This window comes from Toxorhynchites rutilus, unplaced genomic scaffold, assembly GCF_029784135.1.
Source record: "Toxorhynchites rutilus septentrionalis strain SRP unplaced genomic scaffold, ASM2978413v1 HiC_scaffold_26, whole genome shotgun sequence".
NCBI classification, from domain to species: Eukaryota; Metazoa; Arthropoda; class Insecta; order Diptera; family Culicidae; genus Toxorhynchites; species Toxorhynchites rutilus.
Window position 1 is genome coordinate 29,398 of NW_026599828.1, and position 11,993 is coordinate 41,390.

At 37.0% G+C, this 11,993-nt stretch overlaps 1 protein-coding gene across 1 annotated transcript; it reads right to left on the reverse strand.

Moving 5' to 3' along the window:
• Window positions 1–10,469: 10,469 nt before the first annotated feature.
• On the reverse strand, window positions 10,470–11,028 carry LOC129781904 (nuclear pore glycoprotein p62-like). The gene has a single exon (XM_055789413.1). It carries the CDS (start codon window positions 10,857–10,859, stop codon window positions 10,470–10,472), a length of 390 nt encoding a protein of 129 aa, XP_055645388.1. The 5' UTR covers window positions 10,860–11,028.
• Between the last annotated feature and the right edge of the window lie 965 nt (window positions 11,029–11,993).

The following is an 11,993-nucleotide window of genomic DNA, read 5'->3' on the forward strand; positions in this document are numbered from 1 at the left end:
TTCTGACGTGACAGTTCTATAAACAATAATTTCCAATGTCGTTCTTTCATATCGTTTCCAGATAATGCAAGCTTTTTAAATTTAGGGTTCCCAGAAAGAATCAAATCACAGACTTTATGAATGGCATTTGATTTATAACCAGATGGTGCAACGACTAAAATAATTATTTGAAATTCGTCTGAATTTTTCTCCAAATTTCACGGTTCAAGCTGGATGATTCGGATCAGGGCTAGTTATTTTCGAAGATAATAAATGTGATTGAATTTCATACATACACCTCTCACTTTCACTACAGAAAATGACTGTATTAATTTCAACCTATCGGGGGGTGAAGTGGAAACTAAATGCAAGTGATTGAAGAATCTTGAACGAGAATGAATGAGTATTATACAAGAATATTATAATGTCGAGATGTGGTAGAAGTTCTATTAAGTTTATAGTAAAAAGAAATTGTGAAGGATTCTAATTGAGCTTTTACAATTTCCTTTTACTATGAGCGTTCACTTATTAAGAAAACGTGAATGATTGAAAGTATTCATAACAATAAAAATCCATTCTGGGCGGGACGAAGTTAGGCGGGTCAGCTAGTGAACAATAAAATCCTGATGAAACGGTGAGTACAGATCGTTACCGACAACAAATGTAAAAAAGAGCGAATGTTGGAAAGTGTGAAAGTGGATGTGAGAAAGTGAGTAAAATGATGAAAATAATAAACTAAGAATGTGAAAAAGTGGCAAAGTGCGAAAGTGAGAAAATAAGAATGAGATGAAGAGATGGGAATAAATTGAGAAAAAGAGAAAGAGATAAAGAGAGAAAGATAAAGAGATAAAGAGATAAAAAGATGCAGAGATACAAAGATAAAGAGAGAAAGAGATAAATAGATAAAGAGATAAATGAGGTGAAGAGATAAGGCGAAAAGAGATAAAGAGATGAAGAGATGAATAGATGAAGAGATAAAGAGATATAGAGATAAAGAAATAAAGAGATAAAGTGATAAAGAGATAAAGAAATAAAAAGATAAAAGGATAAAGAGATCAAAAGACCAAGAGATGAACAGATAAAGTGATTAAGAGATAGAGAGAGGTCTCTTCATCTCTCTATCAAGTTGAAGTTAAGTTGAAGTCAAGTTAAGTTGAAGAGAAAGAGAAAAAGAGAGATTTGATTGTTTTGAAAACAAAAAAAGCCGAATACAGCAGACAAAAAACCCTTCAAATGATATTTGCGTTTGGAGGGACTAGTGCAAATTATTATAATAAAACAAAATGGAATACATTTTTAAAGGTTTTATTTGAAATCAATCATATTTTTTCGACAATCAAGAATTGTTCTTGTTTAAGAATAGGGAAAAGCCTCTGTGAGTAGAACAATACAATATTCTTTCTCAGAAAGGCATAAAAACCCTATCATTTTTCGTTAAATGTTATTAAATTCAATTAAAAATTTAAATAGCAATGAATAAAAAATAAATTACTAAACCTAAAAACCTCAACGAGACTAAAAACTAAAAAACCTCAAAAAATCATCTAAAATCTTTATCTTTTTGGATAGGGAAAAGCCTCTGTGAGTAGAACAACGCAAATGTTCTCTCTCAAAAAGGCATAAAAACCCTATCATTTTTCGTAAAATGTTATATTTCCATGTTACAATTCCACTAAAACTACAATACACTATAAAACATGATTTGATGCCTTTCATTTTGAAAAATTCAATTAAAAAATTGAATAATAATAAATAAGTAATTAGTTAATAAACCCAAAAAACCCAAAAAAATCATTTAAAAATATAACAGGAGCTAAAATAAACTCTACAACACGTAACAAAAACAAAACATCCTTAATTATTAATTCTAAAAATAATTGAAAACCGCCCTCGCCACCACGCCTATCATGCACAACAATAAGCTAGAACAGCAACAATTTAGGAGACTCACTCCTTTCGTTGCCTTCAGCTTTTCATTCTCCTGTTTCAATTTTTCATTTTCGGCCCTAATATTCCAAAGACTTCTTTCAGCTTTCATCTTCCTGAATATGGCATCTTCGATTTCTGAAAAATTAGTTGGTTCCCAATCGAACACATCCTCGTCGTCAGCCCGAAGATATGTGTCATTGGGAACCAACGGCGGCGGCCTTTCATTCTCGATAAAATTCATGTTCGAATGAGCAATGCTCCAAAACCATACCTGGGGTCTATCGCTCGGCACAAGTGGTGGCGGAATTTCATCTTCGATCCAATCCACATCTGGATAGATGTACTTCTTATTGTGGGCTGGTTCGACTGGAAAGCGATCTTTTTTTGGTCCACCTCCATCTCCTCCTGCTTCCTGGTAGGCCCGAGAACTTTTGGGGCCTCCTAATCCTGTGGGAATCCTTGGCTTGAAGGTCATTTGCTTCATTTTCCTGGCTGAAGGTTATATTACTTGCTCTTTTCTTGTTGTTATAACCTTCAGTGAGCATTGTTATTCCATACACACAATGCTTGCTTTGATCGAATCAAAATGCAAGGAAAAAGCTTTCGGCCTACTTTTGCATTATTTTTCTTTCTGACATTATTATGTGTATGATTTTATATGGTGTAAAATGAAAAAATACTATTGACGAAAAATGTAACGAAAACGTTTTTGGTTTTGTTCGGTATTTTTCAATGGTTTGAAAAGTGTTCTAAAGGAAGGATATGTGTATTGTCAAATCAGAAAATTCGGCCGAAACCATTTGTGCCTCAGTAATTTATCTGCCAATGCTAAGGAAATATCCGGAATCGATGAACTTTTTGTGGCAAAACTCGCACTCGATTTTTTCCTCATCGGGGAGCACAAGCAAATGACGATCACTGTTGGAACAATGCTTATAATGTGGAATGTGCGTAACATCATTGAATGAAAAAGAAGAACATTAATTTCAACATTTACATATCTTTATTGAAATACCAACTATGTCGAGTTTTAATTGTCATAATTCAACCGAAATGATCGCTCGTTATCCTTCCTCAGTGTATCATGCATTTTACCAATTTCCTCCAAACGGGTGGTTATGCTGGAGGTGGATGATTCAATCCATTGTAGAGAATTCATGTGAGCATTTAGTATCTTTCCAATCTGCACCAAAGGATCGCTCGGATCGGAGTATTTGTTCGACTCGATATCAGTTTCGTAAGTTTCGATATCAACCTGAACGATTTTGGAAAGTTCCTCCTCGAGCGGTATAATACACTCCTCCAAATCGCTGTGTACCGGATACCGAAGATGACTGAGTTGTTTGCGTGGTCGTTGTCAAATTTGCCGCCGGCTGAGCTGCTGGATTTGAAACGGTGAAACTTCCCAACGTTAATTGACCGGCTGCTGTAGATGCTGCTGTGACCGAAGTTGTAGCTGTAAGACCTGCACCGAAACTAAGTGTCGGAGCACTAGATGAGGTAGCAGCTGCAGCAGACGTGGTAGAGCCGTAACTCCGAATGTAGACGCGCCAAATCCGAAACCAGTACTGGCGGTCGTCACTGGATTGGTGGTGCCCATCGTTGGCGCAACGCTCGCAACCGGGTTACCGAAAGTAAAACTCATTTTGCTGCTAACAACAATTTTACGTGCGAAAACTGAACAGGACGAGACGCGAAACACGATGGAAGCAAAGGTAAACATATATTCTGACGTGACAGTTCTATAAACAATAATTTCCAATGTCGTTCTTTCATATCGTTTCCAGATAATGCAAGCTTTTTAAATTTAGGGTTCCCAGAAAGAATCAAATCACAGACTTTATGAATGGCATTTGATTTATAACCAGATGGTGCAACGACTAAAATAATTATTTGAAATTCGTCTGAATTTTTCTCCAAATTTCACGGTTCAAGCTGGATGATTCGGATCAGGGCTAGTTATTTTCGAAGATAATAAATGTGATTGAATTTCATACATACACCTCCCACTTTCACTACAGTCATTTTCGGTGGATTAATTTCAACCTATCGGGGGGTGAAGTGGAAACTAAATGCAAGTGATTGAAGAATCTTGAACGAGAATGAATGAATATTATACGAGAATATTATAATGTCGAGATGTGGTAGAAGTTCTATTAAGTTTATAGTAAAAAGAAATTGTGAAGGATTCTAATTGAGCTTTTACAATTTCCTTTTACTATGAGCGTTCACTTATTAAGAAAACGTGAATGATTGAAAGTATTCATAACAATAAAAATCCATTCTGGGCGGGACGAAGTTAGGCGGGTCAGCTAGTGAACAATAAAATCCTGATGAAACGGTGAGTACAGATCGTTACCGACAACAAATGTAAAAAAGAGCGAATGTTGGAAAGTGTGAAAGTGGATGTGAGAAAGTGAGTAAAATGATGAAAATAATAAACTGAGAATGTGAAAAAGTGGCAAAGTGCGAAAGTGAGAAAATAAGAATGAGATGAAGAGATGGGAATAAATTGAGAAAAAGAGAAAAAGATAAAAAGAGAAAGAGATAAAGAGAGAAAGATAAAGAGATAAAGAGATAAAAAGATACAGAGATACAGAGATAAAGAGAGAAAGAGATAAATAGATAAAGAGATAAATGAGGTGAAGAGATAAGGCGAAAAGAGATAAAGAGATGAAGAGATGAATAGATGAAGAGATAAAGAGATATAGAGATAAAGTGATAAAGAGATAAAGAGATAAAGAAATAAAAAGATAAAAGGATAAAGAGATCAAAAGACCAAGAGATGAACAGATAAAGTGATTAAGAGATAGAGAGATGAAGAGACCGGAAAAGTTGAAGAGAAAGAGAAAAAGAGAGATTTGATTGTTTTGAAAACAAAAAAAGCCGAATACAGCTGACAAAAAACCCTTCAAATGATATTTGCGTTTGGAGGGACTAGTGCAAATTATTATAATAAAACAAAATGGAATACATTTTTAAAGGTTTTATTTGAAATCAATCATATTTTTTCGACAATCAAGAATTGTTCTTGTTTAAGAATAGAGAAAAGCCTCTGTGAGTAGAACAATACAATATTCTTTCTCAGAAAGGCATAAAAACCCTATCATTTTTCGTTAAATGTTATTAAATTCAATTAAAAATTTAAATAGCATTGAATAAAAAATAAATTACTAAGCCTAAAAACCTCAACGAGACTTAAAACTAAAAAACCTCAAAAAATCATCTAAAATCTTTATCTTTTTGAATAGGGAAAAGCCTCTGTGAGTAGAACAACGCAAATGTTCTCTCTCAAAAAGGCATAAAAACCCTATCATTTTTCGTAAAATGTTATATTTAATACAATTCCACTAAAACTACAATGCATTATAAAACATGATTTGATGCCTTTCATTTTGAAAAAATTCAATTAAAAAATTGAATAATAATAAATAAGTAAGTAGTTAATAAACCCAAAAACCCAAAAAATCATCTACAAATATAACAGGAGCTAAAATAAACTCTACAACACGTAACAAAAACAAAACATCCTTAATTATTAATTCTAAAAATAATTGAAAACCGCCCTCGCCACCACGCCTATCATGCACAACAATAAGCTAAAACAGCAACAATTTAGGAGACTCACTCCTTTCATTGCCTTCAGCTTTTTATTCTCCTGTTTCAATTTTTCATTTTCGGCCCTAATATTCCAAAGACTTCTTTCAGCTTTCATCTTCCTGAATATGGCATCTTCGATTTCTGAAAAATTAGTTGGTTCCCAATCGAACACATCCTCGTCGTCAGCCCGAAGATATGTGTCATTGGGAACCAACGGCGGCGGCCTTTCATTCTCGATAAAATTCATGTTCGAATGAGCAATGCTCCAAAACCATACCTGGGGTCTATCGCTCGGCACAAGTGGTGGCGGAATTTCATCTTCAATCCAATCCACATCTGGATAGATGTACTTCTTATTGTGGGCTGGTTCGACTGGAAAGCGATCTTTTTTTGGTCCACCTCCATCTCCTCCTGCTTCCTGGTAGGCCCGAGAACTTTTGGGGCCTCCTAATCCTGTGGGAATCCTTGGCTTGAAGGTCATTTGCTTCATTTTCCTGGCTGAAGGTTATATTACTTGCTCTTTTCTTGTTGTTATAACCTTCAGTGAGCATTGTTATTCCATACACACAATGCTTGCTTTGATCGAATCAAAATGCAAGGAAAAAGCTTCCGGCCTACTTTTGCATTATTTTTCTTTCTGACATTATTATGTGTATGATTTTATATGGTGTAAAATGAAAAAATACTATTGACGAAAAATGTAACGAAAACGTTTTTGGTTTTGTTCGGTATTTTTCAATTGTTCAATGGTTTGAAAAGTGTTCTAAAGGAAGGATATGTGTATTGTCAAATCAGAAAATTCGGCCGAAACCATTTGTGCCTCAGTAATTTATCTGCCAATGCTAAGGAAATATCCGGAATCGATGAACTTTTTGTGGCAAAACTCGCACTCGATTTTTTCCTCATCGGGGAGCACAAGCAAATGACGATCACTGTTGGAACAATGCTTATAATGTGGAATGTGTGTAACATCATTGAATGAAAAAGAAGAACATTAATTTCAACATTTACATATCTTTATTGAAATACCAACTATGTCGAGTTTTAATTGTCATAATTCAACCGAAATGATCGCTCGTTATCCTTCCTCAGTGTATCGTGCATTTTACCAATTTCCTCCAAACGGGAGGTTATGCTGGAGGTGGATGATTCAATCCATTGTAGAGAATTCATGTGAGCATTTAGTATCTTTCCAATCTGCACCAAAGGATCGCTCGGATCGGAGTATTTGTTCGACTCGATATCAGTTTCGTAAGTTTCGATATCAACCTGAACGATTTTGGAAAGTTCCTCCTCGAGCGGTATAATACACTCCTCCAAATCGCTGTGTACCGGATACCGAAGATGACTGAGTTGTTTACGTGGTCGTTGTCAAATTTGCCGCCGGCTGAGCTGCTGGATTTGAAACGGTGAAACTTCCCAACGTTAATTGACCGGCAGCTGTAGATGCTGCTGTGACCGAAGTTGTAGCTGTAAGACCTGCACCGAAACTAAGTGTCGGAGCACTAGATGAGGTAGCAGCTGCAGCAGACGTGGTAGAGCCGGAACTCCGAATGTAGACGCGCCAAATCCGAAACCAGTACTGGCGGTCGTCACTGGATTGGTGGTGCCCATCGTTGGCGCAACGCTCGCAACCGGGTTACCGAAAGTAAAACTCATTTTGCTGCTAACAACAATTTTACGTGCGAAAACTGAACAGGACGAGACGCGAAACACGATGGAAGCAAAGGTAAACATATATTCTGACGTGACAGTTCTATAAACAATAATTTCCAATGTCGTTCTTTCATATCGTTTCCAGATAATGCAAGCTTTTTAAATTTAGGGTTCCCAGAAAGAATCAAATCACAGACTTTATGAATGGCATTTGATTTATAACCAGATGGTGCAACGACTAAAATAATTATTCGAAATTCGTCTGAATTTTTCTCCAAATTTCACGGTTCAAGCTGGATGATTCGGATCAGGGCTAGTTATTTTCGAAGATAATAAATGTGATTGAATTTCATACATACACCTCCCACTTTCACTACAGTCATTTTCGGTGGATTAATTTCAACCTATCGGGGGGTGAAGTGGAAACTAAATGCAAGTGATTGAAGAATCTTGAACGAGAATGAATGAATATTATACGAGAATATTATAATGTCGAGATGTGGTAGAAGTTCTATTAAGTTTATAGTAAAAAGAAATTGTGAAGGATTCTAATTGAGCTTTTACAATTTCCTTTTACTATGAGCGTTCACTTATTAAGAAAACGTGAATGATTGAAAGTATTCATAACAATAAAAATCCATTCTGGGCGGGACGAAGTTAGGCGGGTCAGCTAGTGAACAATAAAATCCTGATGAAACGGTGAGTACAGATCGTTACCGACAACAAATGTAAAAAAGAGCGAATGTTGGAAAGTGTGAAAGTGGATGTGAGAAAGTGAGTAAAATGATGAAAATAATAAACTGAGAATGTGAAAAAGTGGCAAAGTGCGAAAGTGAGAAAATAAGAATGAGATGAAGAGTTGGGAATAAATTGAGAAAAAGAGAAAAAGATAAAAAGAGAAAGAGATAAAGAGAGAAAGATAAAGAGATAAAAAGATGCAGAGACACAGAGATAAAGAGAGAAAGAGATAAATAGATAAAGAGATAAATGAGGTGAAGAGATAAGGCGAAAAGAGATAAAGAGATGAAGAGATGAATAGATGAAGAGATAAAGAGATATAGAGATAAAGAAATAAAGAGATAAAGTGATAAAGAGATAAAGAGATAAAGAAATAAAAAGATAAAAGGATAAAGAGATCAAAAGACCAAGAGATGAACAGATAAAGTGATTAAGAGATAGAGAGATGAAGAGACCGGAAAGGTTGAAGAGAAAGAGAAAAAGAGAGATTTGATTGTTTTGAAAACAAAAAAAGCCGAATACAGCAGACAAAAAACCCTTCAAATGATATTTGCGCTTGGAGGGACTAGTGCAAATTATTATAATAAAACAAAATGGAATACATTTTTAAAGGTTTTATTTGAAATCAATCATATTTTTTCGACAATCAAGAATTGTTCCTGTTTAAGAATAGGGAAAAGCCTCTGTGAGTAGAACAATACAATATTCTTTCTCAGAAAGGCATAAAAACCCTATCATTTTTCGTTAAATGTTATTAAATTCAATTAAAAATTTAAATAGCAATGAATAAAAAATAAATTACTAAACCTAAAAACCTCAACGAGACTAAAAACTAAAAAACCTCAAAAATTCATCTAAAATCTTTATCTTTTTGAATAGGGAAAAGCCTCTGTGAGTAGAACAACGCAAATGTTCTCTCTCAAAAAGGCATAAAAACCCTATCATTTTTCGTAAAATGTTATATTTAATACAATTCCACTAAAACTACAATGCATTATAAAACATGATTTGATGCCTTTCATTTTGAAAAATTCAATTAAAAAATTTAATAATAATAAATAAGTAATTAGTTAATAAACCCAAAAAAACCCAAAAAAAATCATCTAAAAATATAACAGGATCTAAAATAAACTCTACAACACGTAACAATATGACGGCGCCAGTGGTTGTATGGTTAGCGTAACAGCCTCACAATCCGATCGGCCTGGGTTCAATCCCAGCTGGCGTCGTTGGGATTTTCTGAGGCGAAAAATCTCTGGTTACGTCTTCCTTCGGAGCGGAAGTAAAAGAAGTTGGCCCGGCTCATGAGTTGTTGAGTCTGATAGGTAGGAACAGGTGGAGTCGCCTCCCTGATGTCGGTGATTGGCACTAAAGTGGCGGAAATAGGCCGACGAAAAATAAGCGAAGATAAAAAAAAAAAAAAAAAAAAAACACGTAACAAAAACAAAACATCCTTAATTATTAATTCTAAAAATAATTAAAAACCGCCCTCGCCACCACGCCTATCATGCACAACAATAAGCTAGAACAGCAACAATTTAGGAGACTCACTCCTTTCGTTGCCTTCAGCTTTTCATTCTCCTGTTTCAATTTTTCATTTTCGGCCCTAATATTCCAAAGACTTCTTTCAGCTTTCATCTTCCTGAATATGGCATCTTCGATTTCTGAAAAATTAGTTGGTTCCCAATCGAACACATCCTCGTCGTCAGCCCGAAGATATGTGTCATTGGGAACCAACGGCGGCGGCCTTTCATTCTCGATAAAATCCATGTTCGAATGAGCAATGCTCCAAAACCATACCTGGGGTCTATCGCTCGGCACAAGTGGTGGCGGAATTTCATCTTCGATCCAATCCACATCTGGATAGATGTACTTCTTATTGTGGGCTGGTTCGACTGGAAAGCGATCTTTTTTTGGTCCACCTCCATCTCCTCCTGCTTCCTGGTAGGCCCGAGAACTTTTGGGGCCTCCTAATCCTGTGGGAATCCTTGGCTTGAAGGTCATTTGCTTCATTTTCCTGGCTGAAGGTTATATTACTTGCTCTTTTCTTGTTGTTATAACCTTCAGTGAGCATTGTTATTCCATACACACAATGCTTGCTTTGATCGAATCAAAATGCAAGGAAAAAGCTTTCGGCCTACTTTTGCATTATTTTTCTTTCTGACATTATTATGTGTATGATTTTATATGATGTAAAATGAAAAAATACTATTGACGAAAAATGTAACGAAAACGTTTTTGGTTTTGTTCGGTATTTTTCAATTGTTCAATGGTTTGAAAAGTGTTCTAAAGGAAGGATATGTGTATTGTCAAATCAGAAAATTCGGCCGAAACCATTTGTGCCTCAGTAATTTATCTGCCAATGCTAAGGAAATATCCGGAATCGATGAACTTTTTGTGGCAAAACTCGCACTCGATTTTTTCCTCATCGGGGAGCACAAGCAAATGACGATCACTGTTGGAACAATGCTTATAATGTGGAATGTGCGTAACATCATTGAATGAAAAAGAAGAACATTAATTTCAACATTTACATATCTTTATTGAAATACCAACTATGTCGAGTTTTAATTGTCATAATTCAACCGAAATGATCGCTCGTTATCCTTCCTCAGTGTATCATGCATTTTACCAATTTCCTCCAAACGGGTGGTTATGCTGGAGGTGGATGATTCAATCCATTGTAGAGAATTCATGTGAGCATTTAGTATCTTTCCAATCTGCACCAAAGGATCGCTCGGATCGGAGTATTTGTTCGACTCGTTTAAATGTTCAATCACTTCCTTGAGATCCTCGGACATTCGTTTGAGCTGCGAGTCTAATGTTTCCGCCATTGAATAAGTTTGGCCTCGTTCGATATCAACCTGAACGATTTTGGAAAGTTCCTCCTCGAGCGGTATAATACACTCCTCCAAATCGGTATGCTGAGCAGTGACGAATTCTAGCTCCTGCTCCATTGCATCTTACTCGGCCTTCACCTTCTCGACAGCCTCATTGAGGGCAACTATTTTTTCGCCATTGCCCAACAAAAGTTTATCCCAAGCGTTCACCTGGGTAGCTTGGTTAGTAAAAAGCTTCTCCTGTTCCTCCAACACGAGCATCCATTTGTTTATGAATTCTTCCAACTGACAGAAGTTCAGCTGTGTACCGGATACCGAAGATGACTGAGTTGTTTGCGTGGTCGTTGTCAAATTTGCCGCCGACTGAGCTGCTGGATTTGAAGCGGTGAAACTTCCGAACGTTAATTGACCGGCTGCTGTAGATGCTGCTGTGACCGAAGTTGTAGCTGTAAGACCTGCACCGAAACTAAGTGTCGGAGCACTAGATGAGGTAGCAGCTGCAGCAGACGTGGTAGAGCCGGTGACCGGAATAAATCGCCACAGTAAACAACTGCAACAGAAACAACCGCTTAGAAAAAGTGTAGTAGGCTAGAAATATTTGGCGCGGGAAAAACATCATGTGCCTCACATTTCTATTATAAATTTATTCTCTTGTTCTCGTTTTTCGAAATTTATTCTGAGGACAATGTAATGGGGACGAAGTCCCCATTTGGCGAGGATAAGGAATCGAGGCGGCCCATGCCGCCAAGATGACGCAATCCGAGTCCACCGCCGACCCGCCGTCGGAAGCGGCGGTGTCTCGCACGCAAACCTGGGATCCACTGATTGCCCGGTTAGTTTGAAACATAGGATACGATCCTTTAGCAATGTCCGACCGAGCTCTAGCGAGCGTCGGACGGTATACGTCTGCCCGGGGCGTTACGTTTGCCTGGGGCGATACGTTTGCCCGGTTAATTCTTGTTTTGAAATACAATACCGCGCCACAATATTTATAGCCTACTACACATTTTATAAGCGGTGGTTTCTGTTGCAGTCGTTTTCTGTGGCGATTTATTCCGGGAACCGGTAGAGCCGTAACTCCGAATGTAGACGCGCCAAATCCGAAACCAGTACTGGCGGTCGTCACTGGATTGGTGGTGCCCATCGTTGGCGCAACGCTCGCAACCGGGTTACCGAAAGTAAAACTCATTCTGCTGCTAACAACAATTTTACGTGCGAAAACTGAACAGGACGAGACGCGAAACACGATGG

Coding starts and splice junctions, on each gene's coding strand:
- LOC129781904 (XM_055789413.1), bottom strand. CDS start 10,859: ATGGAGCAGGAGCTAGAATTCGTCACTGCTCAGCATACCGATTTGGAG.